The 20,393-nt window shown below is 43.7% G+C and overlaps 1 protein-coding gene across 5 annotated transcripts in view; it reads right to left on the minus strand.

Annotated features, from left to right (window-relative positions):
- The window catches only part of asap2a (ArfGAP with SH3 domain, ankyrin repeat and PH domain 2a), a 48,638-nt gene extending 31,327 nt beyond the window's left edge, over positions 1 to 17,311 (minus strand). For 3 of the 5 annotated variants that reach the window (XM_047610458.1, XM_047610457.1, XM_047610455.1), the window contains exon 1: positions 16,737 to 17,309. In XM_047610458.1, the coding sequence (XP_047466414.1) occupies positions 16,737 to 16,862 (126 nt within the window). In that variant the 5' untranslated portion in view covers positions 16,863 to 17,309. Of the gene's footprint in view, positions 1 to 16,736 lie in introns of all 5 variants that reach the window. The other 2 variants (XM_047610456.1, XM_047610459.1) reach the window with 2 other exon arrangements.
- Positions 17,312 to 20,393: the final 3,082 nt, after the last annotated feature.

Consider the following 20,393-nt stretch of genomic DNA (forward strand, 5'->3'; position numbering starts at 1 on the left):
GTGTAGATATATGACTTCAATCTGGATGTATGGATGGCATAGGTACACCCTAAATCTATTAAACTTTGGGTACGGCATCAGACCTGTTGTGTGCCTATTATAGGTAACGCAATATAATAACTTTGTTACCCTTGTGCTGTTTAGAGACTTTAAAGTCTGTTAATGTCTTGGGTCATTCCAGGGAAGCAGTTTGTGCTGTTGCCGTATTGAATTTAATCTTATTTTTTAGAGCTTTTTTGTCCACATCCTGAATGCCTGTGTGTGGTGGGTATAGTGTGTGTGTGTGTGTGTGTCTTGATCCCACACTGGCTTAAGGCCATGCATTATTCAAGACAAAGCTAAAATTAGACCTGAGCTCCGCATCAGTTGTGTTAGTTTGTGTGTGTGTGTGTGTGTGTGCATTTATCAGTTAACAGCTGGTAGGACAAGAGCAACGAGTATCTGAGGTCCATTACATGAAGGACAATGTCCCTGTAGTATGCACACGTATAGATCGATGAATAGTCGCACACAGACTTTAAACTGACAATAAGCAGAACAAACAGTGAAAGTCCTGCAGAGACAATGCACCACTGTACCAGCGAGGAGTGAGGGAATCTTTCAGGATGAGGGGGAATTTAGGAAATGAGTTTTTAGGGACTTAAATGAGTATGTCCGCTTGACTGGGCCAAAGCAGGCGCCACTCTCTCCTGCCCTGTTCCCCATCTGCCCGACATGTATCAAATCTCCTGGATTCCCAGAAAACAAAAACACACAATGGCTTCCTTTCAGCGGTTACACTCACACCAATGCTATACAAACCCCAGCGCACACACACACACACACACACACACATGCAGTCCTCTTTGCAGCAGCACTGCATGTGATGTGATGGCAAAACTTATTAAATCTATAAATCTGTACTGTGTTAATATCCAAGCTCTGAGTGGTTTGATATTGCCAAATGGAAGGACTGCCGGGGGTTTCCCTTGGGTTGCAAACAAACACAAAGGGAACAGAAACGGCCACAACAGAGAAGACACTGTGAGGGCAAAGAGACAGATAAATGAAGAGTCACTGGTTGAAGGACACGTAGGGGACAATAATAATAATAATGATAATAATAATAATATAGAGCTCAAAGGAAGACACAAGAACACTGACACTGCTCTTTCTAGTTCATTAATAGTGGCTCATAGGGGCCACCTATAAGGAGTGGAGGGTGGGTAGGGGTGGGGGTTAGTCAGTCTGTTGGGGTATACAGTTACACTGGATGGTTTAAAAGGCAAAGACAATAAGAGGTTATTCAAATCATCCAGGCGTAATGAAAGGACAATGCAGTCAAACTACATCTATCTATATTTAAATTGCATTTTCACTGATGTCCGTCACGCAAGTTGTTGTAAGATTTGAATCTCTCTTAATAGACCAACCACATTACGCCATAAACTGCCTCAGGGAAACACACACGAGACAGATAGCTGATATCTTCCAGCCATTCAATTATTCTTTTCTGTCAAGTTCAAGGACGGATCAGTACGGCCACTGTCTACACTGTGTGTACTAGAATTCATTCAAACCCTTGAAGCTCACTACCGCCTCTGGTACGAACCGTTACGGTTAAAACTAAATCTAGAGTTAAAAGTTTCTTTTGAGCTGCAGTCACAGATGAACCGCTGACCTCTGAGAGACTGCCAATTCCAGGCAGCGTAGCATCATCATTATCACGGTCGACTCCAATTAGGAACATCCAGAGTTAAAAAATGAAGTGTCCAGAACTGCAGTTCCCCCAATGGCCACTTGAGGCTGGTTCTAAATGCGATTCAATACCCATTAGCCTCCATGCTAAAATGTTTTACAACAAAAATAAACAGCCCCATGTAAGAAACATTTTCATCTCTATAGCTAATTTTATGAACAAGCCACACTAACCAATGTATAAATGACAAATGCATGTACATTTTTGTGCGGGGTAGATTTCTCTCTTTATTTGACAAAGCTTGCAGACAGCTGTGTCTGGTAAAAGCAACAAATGCCAAAAATAAACATTTCATGTCACTCAGCAGGGGGAACTGTGTAAATTAAAAGACGACTCTGAGTAAAAGTGAGACTCGCAACGCTGTGGTTTTAGTTCCTTCAGCTCCTGTTAAATGACTCATCTGTGGCCTACGCCATTATCTCATTAGCTCCGTCTGGCACAAAAAGACTCGTCAGACTCCGATCTTGGTTTAGACCCCACACAGCCTTGCATAAGTCCGCATATAGTTTAACAGGTATTTTAAAAAGAGAAAAGCAGAGATCTACAAAGCCGATCTGCCTGCACCGCCAAACCAATACAACCACGCAAAGATTTTTGACGAGCAGCGTGTTTTCTAAGCGGATATCAAGCTCTGCAGTAGGGTTGGGCGATATGACGATATTAAATCGTGAACGATTACAACGTGAAGACGATCCTTCAAACTGTAGAGATCGTGGGATCGTTTAGGGCACATTCTATAAATTGCAGTTCAATGCTGATGCACCGACGCACCAGGCGTATTACGTCGTCAACCTGACCGACCAATCATAGCGAAGTACGGGCAGTGACGCGCTTTATTACCCGCCTCCTTGTTTATGTGTGTAGCGGTAGCCGCATGGAGCCATGGCTGAAAGCCAAACGGAGTTGGTCACTAAAAAAAAAAAAATCCACTTCCATTATATGGAATTGGTTTGGATTTTCCTCAATAGATGAAGCGCAGGCAAATATTCTGCGCAAAGAAGAGGTTCGCACGTCAAACCTGTTCAATCATTTGAAGAGGAAGCATCCCAAACAATGAGGGGCCCGGCGGCACCGGTACCGCAGACGGAGGCAGCAGCTAGCGCAAGACTATAACAGTCAACATTAACACAGGCGTTTAAGAAAGGCACTCCGTATGACAAGTCAAGCAAGCGATGGAAAGAGGTAATAGAAGCAGTTACCTTTTATCTTGCAAAAAATATGGTACCTTTAAAGACGGTAGAAAACTTTGTTACTACTTTTGCAAGAGTCCACTTTATTAGAATGTTGTTGTTGTTTACCTTAAACTTGATTGTTTGTACATTGTTTGCTACTTAAAATAAAATCTATTAAGAAAGGTTCCTTGGACTAAATTGTCTGTTTTTAATTTTTCAATTTAAGATCGTGATAAAATCGAAATCGTGATTTTATTTTTTTTTTTAAATCGTGATACGACATTTTTGCCATATCGCCCACCGCTACTCTGCAGTGCACCTTACATCCACTAGAACTAAGAACCAAAAATTAAAAAAAAAAAGGACTCAGAGCATTTCAAATGGTATCTCTGCTTCTGTGAGAGTGTAAAAGACTTCACAGAGGATCTGCACTGATTTCCTTTATAAAATGAGATGTGTGACACATGATTTCAGGGCCTAAAATACATTGACGGAAAGAAAATTTAACCCATTTTGGACAATTTAGTAATACGAGTTTGATGGCACATACAATGCATAAATAAATCTCTGGATTTAATAAAAAGCGGTTCCTTCACAGGATCAGTTTCATAATGAGAAGTTGTGCTTCAACAATCCCATCTATTGACGGTTTGATATTGAACGGTCATCGACACTGCGAGGTCAAACCAGGGTGAACCACTGAAGTCAAAGCATGTCACGGTTACAGCTTAGCATTAAACATAATAAATTAGACACCAGGCCGTCTGCGTTGTAGTCATAATTTTTAAACAGACATTTTCACACACATAAAGAGAAAGTGCCTACGATATAAATTCAGCACTTTGAGCGACTCAGCTGGGCTTTCTGGCAGTGGCGTCAGTGTTTTCATGGAGGAGGAGATGCCAAATGGACAAGAGATTTATAGCAATCTGCTCGTTTTGTGACTAAAGCTTTTTGTGCATATGCTGCATCAGCACAGTCGGACGGCACCTCATGTACCGTTCAGCTCTGGTATCATGTAGCTGCTTTGGTGTTAGAGGTACACTGCAACCCGACGACATTCACATTCAACCTTGGGTTCTGGTTGACCTCAAAATATGCTGTGAGGACACAAAATATATCGTCTAGCGCTGGTTTTTAAAACTGTAATGAATTAAGTTACTGTGTTTTTATCTGTATCTGTATCTAAAATCGCATTACAACACCAGATAACATATGAACGTCTGAAGCATGGTTCCCAGTTCTGCACTAGATCATTGTTTGATGGACAATCAAATAGAGTCAGCACGGAAAGTATATTTGTTTGGGAATATGATGTAAGGAAACAGGAAGCTACCAACAACTACTAAAAGGTATCCAAGCATTTCAATTCAATTCAGTTGTATTTATGTGTCAGAGCCTGAAACCCCAGAGCAAGCAAGAAAGAGACGGTGGCAAAAATTCCCCTTTTTCCACGAAGAACCCAGCTCATACGGTGAGACAAAAAAAAACAGAGAGGACCTCAGGTTCATTTGGTCTTGTGTGAACACAGCAATCAAACTCCGACCCGGAACAAATCAACCGAGCTGAGGCCAGTTAGACAGAGCGGTCTCAGCCTGCTCACAATCACTCCCTATAGAGTGATTCGTCTGCCCACGGACCAATAAGACTACCCTACATTATAATTACAAAACCAAGCAGTTTACCAGATGCGACTTCGGAAGTGAAACGATGGGGTGAATAGGTTGTTGTAGGCCTCAAGAGTCTAGAGGTTCAATCAAACTGCTGGTACATGAGCCATAGTAGAGTAATAAATGCTAGTGGCACTTATTTCTTGATTTTCTCATATCAAGATTCCTCCAAATATGCCGTCTTTGTGAAGTAACTGATTAATGACTGATGATCCAGTGATGCACAATTTGTAATGTAAGTGTAAAATCTCTATCAACACAATTGTACAGTGGCTGAATTATTGTGACAGACTGGTACATTTAAACCAGACCTCGGTGTCATGTCACTAATCAACTTGAGGGAATCAACCTAAACAGCTGATGCCTTACATCAACATTGGCGCGGACATGAGAGCTCGCATACGACGCGGCGTCTCACTCTCACACTCTCACACATACAAACAATCAGGCAGCATCACGCTCCAGCAGATCCTTTCAGTCTGCACTGAGCGGTGTGACGGGGACAACACACAGTCCGGGTAATAAACCAGCCGAACACAACAAACACGCTGTTCTGAACCGTCCTCACATGTGCACGCACAAACCTCATCAGTCACTTTCACACATTTCCACTTCCACTGATGTGCTCTCTCCACGGGGTTGAGCGAAATGACTCTTTTCCGAGCACCATGTCGCCTTTTGTGCGAGGCCTGATGCTCGCTGCTCTAAAATTAGACACTTTTAACCCACCCCCCCCAAAAAATCCTTCACGGTGAGAGGGGGGAATTCCACTCATGTGCAGCAGGATAAGAGCTGAATATTTGCACAATAGACCCAGCCTCAGAGCCTGGAGCTGCTTCACATGCAAACTTCGTGTGACATTACTGCGTTGTCAGCGTTTTCCCTCCTTTGTTAGCATCTCGCAGTAAACTAACCAGAGAGGCTCTTTTCTCGTGTCCTCTCTTTGACCGTACAGGCCTGTGGACGAGGGGGAAAAAAAACACAAAAAACAAATTGAATTAATCCTCGTCTTAAAGCATGACATCATCATCACCGTTATCAGCATCATTGTGATCGCAATCGGGCACCATCTGCTGCGCCAATCTACCCAGACTATCACAACACCGCTGGGTCAAGGGGGTCGTCGTCACGGCGATCCATTTGCCTATGTACGTGCATTTCCTGAATTGTGGAGTATTACGTGTCGGGTTACTGATCTCTGCGAGTCCAGAACAGATATATCAAATCTAATGTGTGTTCGCGGACAGATAGAGCAGGAAAGAAGATACTGTAAACCTGATTAATGCGGAGGATGCTCTGCTCCATTACAGTAAGAATTTAAGTTGAGATCCAAGAGAGTCATTTTCATATCTGTGGAATATACCGTTTGGTCTTTTTCCAATGATATTTGAGCTACTTTCTTAAATAGTAATAATAACCTTAAACTAAAATGAATAAAACAACTGACTTCAAATTAAATACTGCTAAAATATATACTTATAAAAAATAGGAAAATACCACTTAGGTTAACTATTAATATCCCATGTTGATCACAGTCTTGAGGAAAAGTATGCAAATACAATGTTTGATTTCCAGAACTAATAAACCCAATTTTCTTGGCCCAACATTTTCCCTGTTCTCCAAAACCTAAATAAATTGAGGAAATTAGAAAAGTAATTCGAAACATTGGTCTTTTCCACTAAAACAGAATTGCTTAAATTCAGTTCACAGAAACGGTTTGAAATCTAAAATACTTCTCCACAGTAGGAACCAGATGCCAGTAAGAACACAACAGGAACTGCAACGACACTGAAGTCCCGAGTAGATGTAGAGGCTTATATATAGGAAATGGAGATGGGGAGAGAGTTTTCTGTAAATTGTGTGAAGAACTGGTGGTGTGGTTGAGATGTGCCAGTTCACTTCAGGGCCAGTGGTCGGATGGTGAGCAAACAAGAACTGAAACTGTTCATTTACAAAGAGGTGGCTGCTTCTGATACGTTCATTCATATATTTAAATCCCTGTAAGATAAAGGCAATCCTTAGATACTAGAAGAAAGAAGAAAGTGTGGCAAAATGCAAGTTTTGTCCTAAAGAGGAAAACAACAGCTTGTTCAAGTTTGTAACCAGCAAAATATTTGTTTTTGTTTTTTACTTAGTAACGTCATTCAGAGGATTAACTGAAAACCACAGTGTCGTTATGACTGATTTACTGATGAATAAACTTATTAAGTATGAGACAAAGGACAGAGACAAAGATCTAGAGAAGAAGCATAGATTATGTGTTTTAGTTTTTTCTATTCCCTCCAATAATAGAAGAGCTCACATCAGACGTACAACAGCTTGGAGGGAAAGGAGCCACTAACAGTCCACCTAACACGCCCGTTCATCGTAGCAGCTTCAACCCCGTTCTCCACCGTCTGAAGAAGACAGACATTCCTGGATGATTGCACGCTGGAGTGACTGACAGACAGGACAGAGATCCAGCCCCATTGTTCCTGCCAGCTAACTATCTGCTGATGACAGCATGTCTGCTTGGCAATGTGCTGTCCCGCTTTTCTGAGGGGCTCCGACACTGTACAGCACACGCATGTCCAATCTGAACAAAAGAAAACCCAAGCAGCCCTCCCTGTCTGTAGTATCACTGTCGCCACTGCTGACACACTTAAGCTCCCACACACACACACACACATCTGGACATCACACATCTTTTTGTCTTTATAACTCATCTAATAACTTTGTCTCAGCCTTGAAGCCCCTCCCATGCGACAGTGAAGCAAGGAAGCAGTCAGCCACATGCTGTGGAAATGAGGGAATAAGAAAGTCTGCGATGTAATTATCCAATTTATTTGCTACTTGTGTGGGTACAGTATCTGTGATGGTGGTGGGTTTGTAATTCTTCTTTTATTGAGGGACCAGATGTTGAGACAATTACACCAAGCGAATTTCACTCCCCCGGTGAAAGCTACTGGAAGCTAAAAGTGTGTAAGTGAGACACACATAAATTGAAAGGCCTGGTTTTCATGTGAAAATTATGGGCAAGACTTGTCATTACATTTGTCATATTTATTTCACCCCTGTGGTGTAGTCAGGCCGCGGTGTTTGGAGAAGCAGCAACAGCTGCAACCAGATGTGATCGCTCATGTTCCAGGTTCTTCCACCATAACATCAGAAACTGGGCGTCTGTGGAGCGGGCTTGTTCCAGGGCGTCCCACAGACGCTTGATCAGTTTGGGATCAACACCTCGAGCTGTTTGTCATGTTTTTTTGAGTTGTTTCTAAACTGTTTGTGTGTTTTGTGTCTGTGTCAGGCTGCTATCATGGAGCGTCATTGCTATGGGGTGGGATGGTCTGGTCTAAGTGGGTGGAACATGTCTTAGGAATATCCACACAAATATCAAGTTCATAAGTTTTTTGATATTTACTTCTCCTGTCAGTGGTTTTAATGTAGCGGCTGATCGGTGTATGGGTCTGCTTTTTTCTATGGGGGTTTGCCTTGTTCAGACATGCTTGTAGGATGACAACACCTTCGACTTTTTTTTTCTTACATTAGAACCAGTATGATCTATATTGTTTTCCTTAAGCAGAAAACATCCCATCGCTAATAGGCAGAAAGACACGTCAGCTTTTCTGCAGGTGTGCCGTTGAAGCAGCAGATTTTGCGCCGGCCAGCCTTGACTCAGACAGAGCAGCTCTCCTCGGCTCCACATGTGGCACAGTCGAGGTAAACACAGGAAGGGCACTCTCTCTCTCTCTCTCTGTACTTCAAAATCAGAGGAAGCGCTGTGACTCATTCAAAACATATGTCGAATATACAGTTCAGCCCTGAAGAAATGTAATAAGGAGGTACACCCCTAAGGAAGATTGAGTCAAGCTGTTTGCTCTGGTAGAAACTTTTACTTCGGGTTAAAGTTTCCCCATCCTCCTTAAAAAAAAAAAAAACATCTGAAGACCTCCTTTCAAGTGTTTCATTCACAACTTTTCTCCATGCTGAGTGAGAAAAGTCAATATTTGAAGAGGAGTGGGTTCCATGGAGCCGACTGCTAACCAGGCCATGGTTGCAGGGTTTCTCTGTTCTCTCGGGACAGCTGAGATGTGAGTAGTCAGTCTGCCTTGGGGCAGCAGCTTGGAAAACTCTAGTTCAGTGTTAATGTGGGACAGAGTGAAAGGGAGGTGGGGCGGGGGAGGCTTTTTTTACTGTGTCATAAGACTGTCTGACATGCGCTCATTAACGAGTACATGCAGAGCACCGCAAAGATGAGAAGCCGTACGAAGAGTCACCGGTTTTACTGTGACGATATCAAACAGACATGTGTCAGCAACTTAAAAGGAGCCTCGGCCGCGGCGTTGGGAGGTTTTTCGTTGGGTTTCTGTTCAGGTTTTCTGCCCAAGTGAGATTTATTGAAACATCCTATCCGTCTACAAGTCCTCTGGTATTTTAGCACCAGCACACTTGCTGCTTTACAGCTCCTTGGTGAGCACTACAAAGACCACTGTTGGACCACAGCCTTGACTAGCAGCTGCCAGAAATCACACTGGGATGACAACATCAACTGCCCTGCTTTAAGTGCTAGAGAAAACAAACTTTCATGTCAACTGCTGAGGCGCTTTTTTCCAGGGTGTTTTACATTTTACAAGGTGAGGGATCCCGCCTGAGCTTTTGTTTCTGTTTGGTTTTCACAGATCCAAGTGCTTCGCGGTGATAATGCTCAGCGGTAATGCTTTTCAGAGAACCGTTTTTTAGCTACTTCATTGTTTGGTCTTTATTCTCATTAGCATTGACGCATCGCCTACATTTAAAAGAAGTCAGAAGCGAGCTACTGATGAATAAAACTGACCGCATCATATGTAAAACTTGCTCAACTGGTCCGCCTGACGTCGAGGTGAGTATTTAATGAAGTTTATAGACTGGCAGGAGGCTGTTAAAACCACGTTTGAAGGAGAGGGATTAGGAAATAAGGACCAAATGTGCTGAAGAACTCCGGTGACTTCACCTTGGAGTTTCTCTTTGGCTCTTTTCACACAGACGATTGCGTCAGGTTCACGGTGTAAGAGGAGCGCCAGAGGCAAAATGCCCAACAGTTCTGTGGCGGCAACGCATGAAAGATCAAAAATGACCTGCTTTCTCCTGGAAATCTCGGCAATAAAACAATACAGTGAGCACCACTGTGTATGTGGTGTGTGTGTGTTTGTGGGTTTGAGAGTGCACTTCAGACGTAAAGAAGTCCCTTTGAACTCAGCTGGGAACGTAGAACTTGAAAAGGGCTTTGACTGACATAAATGCAGTGAAGTGAGGGAATCTGAAGGGTCTCACGCGGTCTTCACGGATACAGCGAGCTGCGCAGATAAAATTGCCATTACGAGTGGGTATCGCTGCCTTTGATGCAGCTGCATTAGTTGAAAAACTGATTTTTCTACTGTGCAATAAAAAGCTAGGAGAAACAGAGCTGCTCTTGTATGTGTCTCGGTCCAGAGGCTTTTGGAGTTGGATTCACAAGATGCTAAGATCCACTTACAAGGATTGGACTGAATCACAGTGATTCAACTAAAGCAGCGTCCTACGAGGAAGAACTGGCGAATAAATCTGGGCATGGTCTAGGTATAATAAACAGCAAGAAACGAATGATTGCTTTAAGTCAGCATGTGATAGACGCTTCATCCAATCACCTGCCAAATCTTTTTTTTTGCCAGCCCTTTTACAAATTGTTTCCACGGTATTTCTTCTCAGATGTTTCTTAAACTAAATTAGACTAAATTCTAAGGATAACAAGGACCAAAATACTTTCACTGAAACTACCAGCTTCACGTAACCGACCATTTAATATCCCTAATTAAGTCAGAAGGAATCTGTGTCAAATTCCTCCGGTGTCCGTATTAGAGCATTTGCCGAACAGAAAAGAAGTCTGGGTCAGTCCCGTGAGTGAAAGTGACAGCGGGACAACACAACTGTGAGGATCCTCCCCTCCCACCGCACCCTGGCCCCAAGCGTCTCAAAGTGACCAGGACTACAAATCAATGGCGGAGTTCATTAATGAAGAGGCAGGGCCCCGTCTGGGAACAAAAGACGTCGACAGGAGCCGCCTCAGACAATATGGGCCAGGACACTCTGATGGATGAGACGAGCTTTAATTTCCTGTCTTCCCCCAGTTTACCCCCGGTGTTCAGCTCTCTAACCTCTATGCAGCCCAGAGAGCAGAGAGTGTCATCCAGCCTCAGATCTTTACACCACAGACATGATTGTTTTCACCCTTACATTCCTTCTCCAAATGAAATACACTCACCAGGACTAAAAATAACTTACAGGCTCCAATAAAACAGTGCAATAAATTCAGTAACCAGTCTCAGACAAAACAGAGACAATCGGGGGACAGCAGAGATTATGGCTTTGAATCGATTGAGACACGACTGTGACCCTCGACCCTTCGTGATTCGTGGGGATGGCTGCTGCATTATAATCAAGTCTGACCAGAGCCTGTCACTGGATGATAACGTGAACGCTGCATTACCAGGCCCTGGAGAGAGGACGGACACCAAATATCCCTCGGGAACCATTGTTTAGCAGTTCTACTCCAACGTAAGAAGAGTTCCTTTTAGCTTTGCTTCAACAGAACAACTGAATCTGAATGTGTTTTAGCAGAAGGATGTAATTTAGTATTTAGTCTAACACCAAACATGCGATCTGGTTGGAACACAAACGAGAAGCAAGATCAGTGGCTTAATTTATGATCTTCACAGCGCTCAAACACTTTTATTCTAGAAACTACCCACCATAAATATTTGGTGCACCCCTGACTACGACCACATCAGGACTAGACTGTGAAGAACTCAATAATCCTTATATAAAATCCAAGAGCTGCCGCTCGAGATGTGGAAGAACGGATGTGTTTGGCTCCGCTTCAACATCCATGTCCCACTCTGGCGTCTTAACTACAGCGAGCCAAAGTCGAGGGACATCGGATGCAGACTGAGGGTGAAGAGAGGAGACGGGACTGCAGAGATCCTGCCAGAAGTCCCATTTCAATTAAATGAAGCATTAAGCGTCTTATGTGCTGCTGAAGACGGGCCAGGGTGGCTGGGGGGGGGGGTTTAGGCTGCTCACTTTGGCCAGACAACACATTTAGGCCATACAACAGCTCACGGATCCAATGGTGTGCCTCTAAAGCTATTAGATGTGGATTGTCCCTGCATTGATAATCCTTCTGTCTGGAGGCTTGTTAAAACTTTCCTCCAGGCCACCTGTTCCATTGGGTTGGGGGGGGTGCAGCTGTTGTCTCTGATAAGGCCCCAGCCGTTAACACCGACCATGGCTGCGATGGCGGGCAGAAAGAGAAGGGAACTACCCGAGAAGAGTTACAGGAGCACATTTGTCATCACTTGTTAACACGTTCATTCACAATGAAATGCACGTTTAACGAGACGTTGAAACACAAAACAGCGGTAGGAGAGGAGCGAGTCATGCAACCAGTTATGCAAAAACAGAGCGTGGCAGCTGGAGATTCAGTGAGATACCATCTTATGTTAACAGAAGATAAAGGTTAATGTCAAGTTAGGGCATGGTACCCAAAACAACCGTTGGCACCAGATTAGGCTTAGAGATGCCATAAAGACATGAGAAGCTTAGGACTCCCAGCGGGAACTCCTCAACCCGCCTGTCTAACACTCATGAGTTAATTTCACGAGCCACATTATCTTGTTGCACGCCGACGTCAAGGAAAAATTAGTCTCTGAGAACCAGACCCGGACGGGGACTGCATAGCCAGTACCAACAGTTGACTGCGCATGTTGTAAATACCATTTTCATTCCCAGAGGTGCTCACCAATAATCTCCCTAAAAGATCTAGCAGCGATCTTTACGTATGACGTTTCACACGACGCATAGCTGGCATACCAGGCTGACGGACCTCTGCAGGACGAATTAATAGCCGCATGAAAGAGTAATGATGCTAGGCTTCAAGACTGAGTTACCCCCAGCCGTCCTCAACATGAGAACCTTGGCTATAAATAGCCATTATTCACCGGCCAAAAATGAACAAACTGGACAAAAGGCCCAGTGGGTGAGTTGGTGTTTCGCACTATATAAGGGAGGACATTAATCACGCAGCTGCAGTCACAACCTCGCCCTTGCCATAATATCAAGAAGCTAAATGTTTATACAGTCTCATTAAATTTGTTAATGTCAAACTTTGAAGCCTGTTGATAACTTCGAATCAGAGCCTCCCCCCCACCCCCCACCCCTCCCGTGTGCTCTATACTGTGGTAACTTTAACTCTCTGGCTCTCATCTACAGCAAACATGAAAGCGCACACAGGAGACACGGCTCTCTACAGTGCGTTTCATCTCGAACGAGCCCGTGAAGCAAATTTTTTTTGTGCAAGTCACGTTCGCGTCATTAACATTTTGCGGCGCTTTGAGTGGCTATTTTGAATCACCTCATCTTGTGCAAGCAAATTGAAGAATGCTATGACACGAGGCTGTGGTTGATGTATCTGGCTGTGTAAAAATAAATATTACGTAAATATACGACAACAGAAAGCCGACATGCTGAGTGCAGGGCTTTGGCCGCGGGCCAGAAACAACTTAAAGTTTGATGAGGTATTTGTATTTATACTACAACAATGGCTAATGTCCAAGTAAGCACTCTGCCTGTCAAATACATTTAAATTACAATGCAGCTGTAATGACACGAGACGTATTATGTGTCCGTCTGCACGGGCCTGATCAAAGGGCCTCGCTGCTCAGAACACAAACGCTTGTCTTGAATATCAAGCACTGGTGGCAGTTTCGCAGCCTTAATACTCGGCGGCCGTCTACAGCGTGAGTCAGATCGGTTTCATCCCTCCTGTATTCGCTTGAGTCAGCTCTTGGGGACGCCTCTGGATGTTACACCCAGTGATTCCTATAACCGATCCACTCCACCACAGAAGAGATACAAGAATAATGCTTTAAACCTGCTGCACCAGTTCAGTGAGCTGCAAGCTGCGATATTGCGCAAATAATACCTGGTATTGGCACCGGTGGAAGTGGAGGCGGATGCACTCGAGATTCGGGCAAGGAGACGACTCTATCGATTGCATCATTTCAGGAGTCGGCCTGGATTTGGTAAATGGGGGCGAAACACAGATACAAAAATAGACCTATAAGACCAATACAATCTGTGTCAGTTTCTGGCTTTGGGGCAGACGTCCTCATGAGTTTTTCCCTTGGATGAGACAAAGGCACAAGGCCATTTTCAGATCAATACTCCCAGCTCAGGGCTACTCTCTCCTTCCTTCCAATGGGCAGTGTTGAAAACACAGAAAGTCACTTTGTGTTAAAGCCATTTAAACTGCAAGCGACAACCAAAACCCATCTAGAAAGATCCAGACTTGCTACTTACAAAGTTTATGAATTAAACTCTGGGGGGGGAGGGGGAACCAGATCCTGGAGCTCTTATTTCAGAAAAGTGTGCACAGAGCAAAGTCAGCACAAGTGTTTGACAAAGAGGGGAGGGGGGGGGGGGTCACGACACAAAGCTCAATATCCTCTTACTGGATAAACAGGTTTTTATTGCTGTGGTTTTAAAAAGAAAGCCCCACATTCACACACATGCACACATGCTCTTTGAATGGCCCCTTAATAGCCAGCAGTTTAGAACTACTAGCCTAATTAAGATTATGTCAGGTGCAATTAAGTTTAGAAAGAAATAATTACACAACATTGTGCGCCCACCTACGTAAGACCTCCGCGTGGTCTGGTCTGGTCTCCTGTTAATGTGTTTAAAGGCTTCCTATAAACCACCAGACCCAGAGGTCAGATTTAAAAACTCCTTTAAGAAGGTGAGCCTGGAAGTCTTTAAGCTTTATTTAACTAAATAAAAGCTCGACTTGCAAATACAGAGCACCGCACGCGCTCCATTTGTTTTCATATGTGCTTCATTAGTGACACGCAAGATTACGCAGACAATACTTCAAGAGATTCCAACTTAACTGCTTGCATGGACGCTAAACAGATAAAGATGTATGTTTGATAGCCCCGAAGCATCCGTCAGAAAATATTTAATAACATTTTTTTTAGAAGAAAAAGAAGAAGTCTGTTTTCCCAACTTTAGTGACAACACTAAATTCGCACTGCCCACATCGGCTGCAAATTCATTCATCTTTTCAAACGCTTGTTTGGACAACACCTCTATGTTCCCGTCCTTTCCAGGAACTTCCCAGCACCTGATCTTTACCCCGTGCGGGACAAACACGCTCAGAAAGACGGGATTTATGTCATTCAGACACAAGTCAGATTAGGCACCATAACTGCACTTCCTAAAGAAGAGTACAGGGACTCTTTTTTTATGAGTTCACATATGTGTCAACTGGAAGTCATGCGAGAAGCATAGGTGGTGTGCAAAAAAAATACTGACGTCAGCAGCAAAGCCGACAGCCCATCATCAAAACCTGCAGGTACCAATTCGCAAAAGGCTTCGTCTGAAATTATACAGCAGCAGATAGATAGTAGCATTAGGGAACAGTGTGCAGCTCCGGCCAGCCTGCCCTCAACTGTCAGCTGAAGGGTGAAGAAGTGATATAACAAACCGATACACTGGAGAAGGCCGGAATCAGCACAATATTTGAAACCCAGCACAACGCTGAAAACAGCAGTCCAATGAAACATAAGTGTCGTTATTCTCGAGGGGGAAAGTGCCGTGAATGTCATCTTCTTTCTTTCCCTCGCAGGAAGACAACCTTGAACCGGCGCCTGCTACTAGTGGATGCGCGTATGTAAATGTGTTTTTGGTTCGCGAGCTTGTGTTTGAAATTCCAGGCAGGGCCCGCAGACAATAAGTGGAAGTGTTCCCCGTGCGCCGCAGCGTTTAATTGGTCAAACAGACCAAAGCGAGCGAGGTCTAGTTGCCCCAACAATGAGGCCTTGTGTTCCCTGAGGCTTGAGCGTGGGGAGGTCAGTGTGAAACAACCACAACAACAACAACAGGCTACTTCGAGTTCCCCGCGACAAAAACAATTCGGCGGCTTCACAGCGGCGGCAAGACTCCCAAAACAAAGCTGCCGAATTAGATTCACAAACCAACAATTCAGCCTCACAAGCCGGCAATTACTGCTCGCCTGCTATTTAAAAAAGACTTAAATCCACACACTTATTTGCTCGCTGACAAACACATTCCTCTCCCGAGCGGTGCTGAAACCGTTCCCGGTTAGCGGATTATTTGCCCTTTTAAAAAACCAGCGCCAGCAAACCTTCGGAAGGGAGCCGTGCACGGCAGGAAAGTGAAACACCTGTCAGCACTGGCAGGTGTACGCCTGTCTGCATGGCTCAACAGACACAGGTTAAAAATAAAGCCACAGCCCTCATCAAGGTGTGGAGGATCAGGGAGCTTAAGGTGGACCTGACACCGAGCCCAGATGTGGCTCGGCAGCATTAACTTATCTCACCCACACGTGCCCTCAGACGTCTGCTTTTAAAACCTCGAGAAAGAAAAAAAAAAAAAAAGCCACACCGTACCCTCATTTACAGAGCAGAGACACACTAACACACATAACGCGGCGAGCTGCTCATGTGGGAAATCCTATTTATACTGTGAGCCAGGGCGAGGCTCATGCCCGGCTGTACACAAAGTAGGGAAACTGTAACAAGGGAGCGAAGGGGAGGTGGTGGTGGTGGAGGGATATCAGGGAGCAAAGCGGAAGTGTCCTTCCTCCTGATGACCTGCAAGTTAAAGGAGAAACACAAAGTGCTCTCTGTGTACACACACACACACACACACACACACACACACACACACACACACACACAACCGGGGTTAACCGGCACATGATTTCTCCTCTTTTTCGGCGTTTCCTCATTGGGTTTGCCCGCTCTCCATCCTTTGTTGGACGTCCTCTCTCATCTAAATCTGAATGTAAGGATAGACTAGGACATATTCAGCTAAACATCCATTTATAATTTTGACCTACCTACACAGTTGCTCTAGCAGAACAAAATTAGTGTACAATTACACCTTATAAATCCAGAAAAAAAAAACTATTTAGAAACAACATGTGGGCTTATTAGGAGGACGAGCTTATTAGAATTTGAGGTGGGCTGCATTGCAACACAGATCAGCATGAAAAGACATGGGGTGTAGATAAACTATCATATTAGGGTTATCTGAGGAGGCCATCGTTTCTTTAAATCGCCTTTTCTGGGATCCACTCACCTCCTCCAGAGCGGACACTGTATTCCTGCAGTGGGACATCCTGGTGGTGAAATTGGACGCGGTCGGCGACTTGTAATCTTCATTAGTCTCTGCCACAAACTCTGAAACTGTGATTTGGTCCGGCATGATTAATCCCTTTGCTGCTTGGTGCGAGCTAGACGAAGTGGTTTTCTTAACCTGCGGGACAGTTTTAGGACAGAAAAGTTCAGAGCAGTGGTGGCGGCAGCAGCAGTGTCTTTGAAGGTCCCCTCGGGTAGTAAACCATCTCTGTTTATGTCATTTGCTCCAACACAATCCGGTGCAGCGGTGGGTTGCACGCTGCTGGCTCGAGGAGTTGCCGCTTCCCCTCGCGCTGCGCGTACAAGGTGATGGGTAGGTTAAATCCCTCCAGTCCTTATTTATTTTTTATTTTAGCCCGCCACTACCTTTCCGCGCCGCGCTCTCTTCTCACAGACTGCTCTCCTCTCTCTTTCTCTCAGCCTCTCGGTGTCCCAAAAAAACCAGCGACAGAGCGGAGGTTAACTTCTCCTTCTTCCCGGCTCCGGGAAACAACAAGCGTTGGTTTCAACGGGAGCGCAAGAAATTGACAAAGGTAGAGGAGGGGATTCAATGAGGCCGGAGCAGCCAATGGGGAGCGGCAGCTGGAGGCCGGCAGCCAATCAGAATGCGTGAACTCGTGCTGTGTTCAAACGCTCCCTGTAAACTACCAGATTCTGGCAGTAGTGGGATTTCATGGGATATGTTATTCCCTGACAATAAACGCTGTAGTGTAGAGATAATTTAAAATGCGTTTATATTTTTATATGCATCAAACGTAATCTTGAATTAAATAACGTCATTTGATTGAAGGCGAGTTAGCAGCAATGTTTAGCTCGTAAAACAAAAATAATCGGCACACTGAAATTAACTTTAGATCTGTATCTGATTAAAAGAACATAACAAAGAGCATCTATAACCTTGGTCAACATTCAGTCTCATATAACATTGTCCTGTCTTGAAGCACACTTTCAGATCCGTGGTCCTTTTTTTTCCCTCAAGTTGCACACACCTTTGCAATGGTATGACACAGGCAAAAAGGTAAAGAAAGCACACATAAAACACAAAATATAAAAACTGGAGATGCTACAGTACAGAATAATGATAACAATAAAAGGAATTAATTCTTGTCACAGTCCTTTCGCTCAGAATTAATTGGAAATTCCCCAAATCTATTTTCCTCACATCTGTGCACGAGTCGTGATCTAAAAATTTCCGACAGCACTTTAATATAGCATCTTGACTAAGGGGTCAGCAGTAGTTTTCTTTCTTAAGGTGGAGATAGACGAAGCAGACAGCTGTGTACAAGTGATGACCTGTTGTTGTCTACCTGTAGTTTAAGAAACATAATATAGTAAGTTAGGTTTTTGTTTCTATTGTAAATATGACTTGAGAATTGAGTAATGAGTTAATATGTGTGGACAAGCTCTTCATCCACTTTGTGATCAAAACCATAGATTAAATAGTTAGGAATTCAGTCTAAAGCTGGCAATAACATAATGAGCTAAATAAATAAATAAAAATAACAAAAATTATAATGCATTAGTTACTTACGGCCCATTACGCCTCCTGGCATGCAGGGCGGCCATTAATTCTAACGCATGCTTAAAATAATCATTGGGAGTTATGGCAGGGGACTAGTATTTCAAGTTTGAGCACAAGTGTTGTTAGCAGTTCACAGTCTAAATTAACTTTTAGAAGACAACTTCCTTTGAATGTGGCATCAAATAAATACAGTATGTCTGAATGTGTGTTTCACTATGCTTTGTCCTCAGATTTGCAGCTAGCATCATGCATGAAAACCATTAAAGTGAAAAAAATAAATCAATAAATTACCACCAGCCACTGAAAGAGTTTATTATCTGCCTCTCTAGGATTCGTTTTTCCACTTGAATCCTAGATATAATTGCATGCATAACCATATCACCCTGATGCCTGATTGGATGTCATTTTTATTACAAGCATAAAGAAAAAAATAAAATGAATCAGGCATATACGCACTGATGATGCTTGTAAGACCCAAAATGTGAGGTCATTTAATGTTTAAAAAGGTTAATTAGAGCAGTTAATAGAAGACTAACAAATGTTTGAGATAATATGAAAGCACTGTGCACGTCACATACAGCATGTATATTACAGTTCTTCTTTCTCTGGCAACAGCCAAGAATAAAAATGACAAAAAAAGACGCCTGTATTTCCCTAAATCCTGTTGGGAAAAAGGGTGAGGAGAAGGAAAACATTCTATCAATAGACACTGGCCTGAAATTGTTAAAACTTTCTCCCATGCCTGAATTTTTGTCACCAGAAGCCTGAAAAAACAGCAACCTTCGCTCTCAAAGCACTTGCGTTGTTTTTCTTCCCTGAGCTTTGGGATGAAAAATCTGCTGATGCTTCCCGGCTCATTCAGTCCGAGCAGGACAGCCACTGGTATAAATAGTCTAGCGGCGGCTGAGGCAAAAACCCCGGGCAGCCTTTAAATCACAAACTGGGCAGTGTTCACACATTCTTTCAGCGCTGCACCGTCTCCTGGCAAGCTGCTAAATGAAGAGCCCGGGACCCAGGCTGACCCTGAGCGGCTAGCAGGCCTCGGCTTCCTTATGAAATGAATGCACACGCTCCCAGTGAACATCTGCCATCCAGAGACAGAGCCGCTCAGTCAGTGAGGTCAACAGACCTAAGGCCTCCTCTTCACTGATGTGACTTCATATTTCTAATGCCATCTGCCTGTCTAGCTGCAGGTTCCATCCTTCAAATAAAGACCAGATCAAACTAAAACTATCTGTGAGCGTGGCGTCAGTTTGATCTTTCCTTTCTGTTACTGAAGCACAGAACTGGAAAACAAGGTTGAATAGGGTCGTCCAGTGGGTACAGGTTGTAGGTACATAATACAAAAGAACACATTGTTTTATATTTAATGGGACCTGGAAAAGCACAACCCAACATGTCACACAGGGATCATAAAACTAACTCTAAACATTTGCATAAATAATCTACACATTTACTTTCTCTTTTTTTTCTTTTTTTTTTTCGCTAGATTGTGTAACTATCAGTTTTTGCATTTTACAACCAAGCTTGAGTTTGTTGCTGGAAATATACATATAAAAAATGAAAAAAACTGTCAGCTGCCATATCAAAGTGAACAGAAGCCTTATTCACCAGCACCGCCTTATTTGCATGCCAGCAACTGCAGTGAGTAACGAGTCAGATATGTAGTCGTTGGACCTGCTTTGGTCTTTTACCATCTTCAAATGATTCAGTGTGAAATGTCCGCGTTAATGACTGCCTTTTTTGTGTGTGTATTATTTTCACTTTCATGTTGAAAACCCAAAGCTCAAGAACTGAAGACTGAAGTGCAAGCTGCAGACGGAGCAGCAGCAGCCAAAGCACATGTCATACTGTGCGCTCTTGGAAAAAAAGATGTTTGCAATTTGTATTGTGAGCAGGAAAGAACGGGGTGTGTCATTCTACGGCCGAAATGGGCCTCAAGCATCCAATATAGTTTTACTGATTTGGCTGAACGGGCCCGTGTGTCACGGTATTAAGAGGAATTGAAGTTTCGAGTCATTTCTAAACCTTTCCGAACCGAGCTGCCATGACATCATGGTTGTGTAACAGGTGGGA

The sequence above is a fragment of the Mugil cephalus genome, chromosome 17, assembly GCF_022458985.1.
Source record: "Mugil cephalus isolate CIBA_MC_2020 chromosome 17, CIBA_Mcephalus_1.1, whole genome shotgun sequence".
NCBI classification, from domain to species: Eukaryota; Metazoa; Chordata; class Actinopteri; order Mugiliformes; family Mugilidae; genus Mugil; species Mugil cephalus.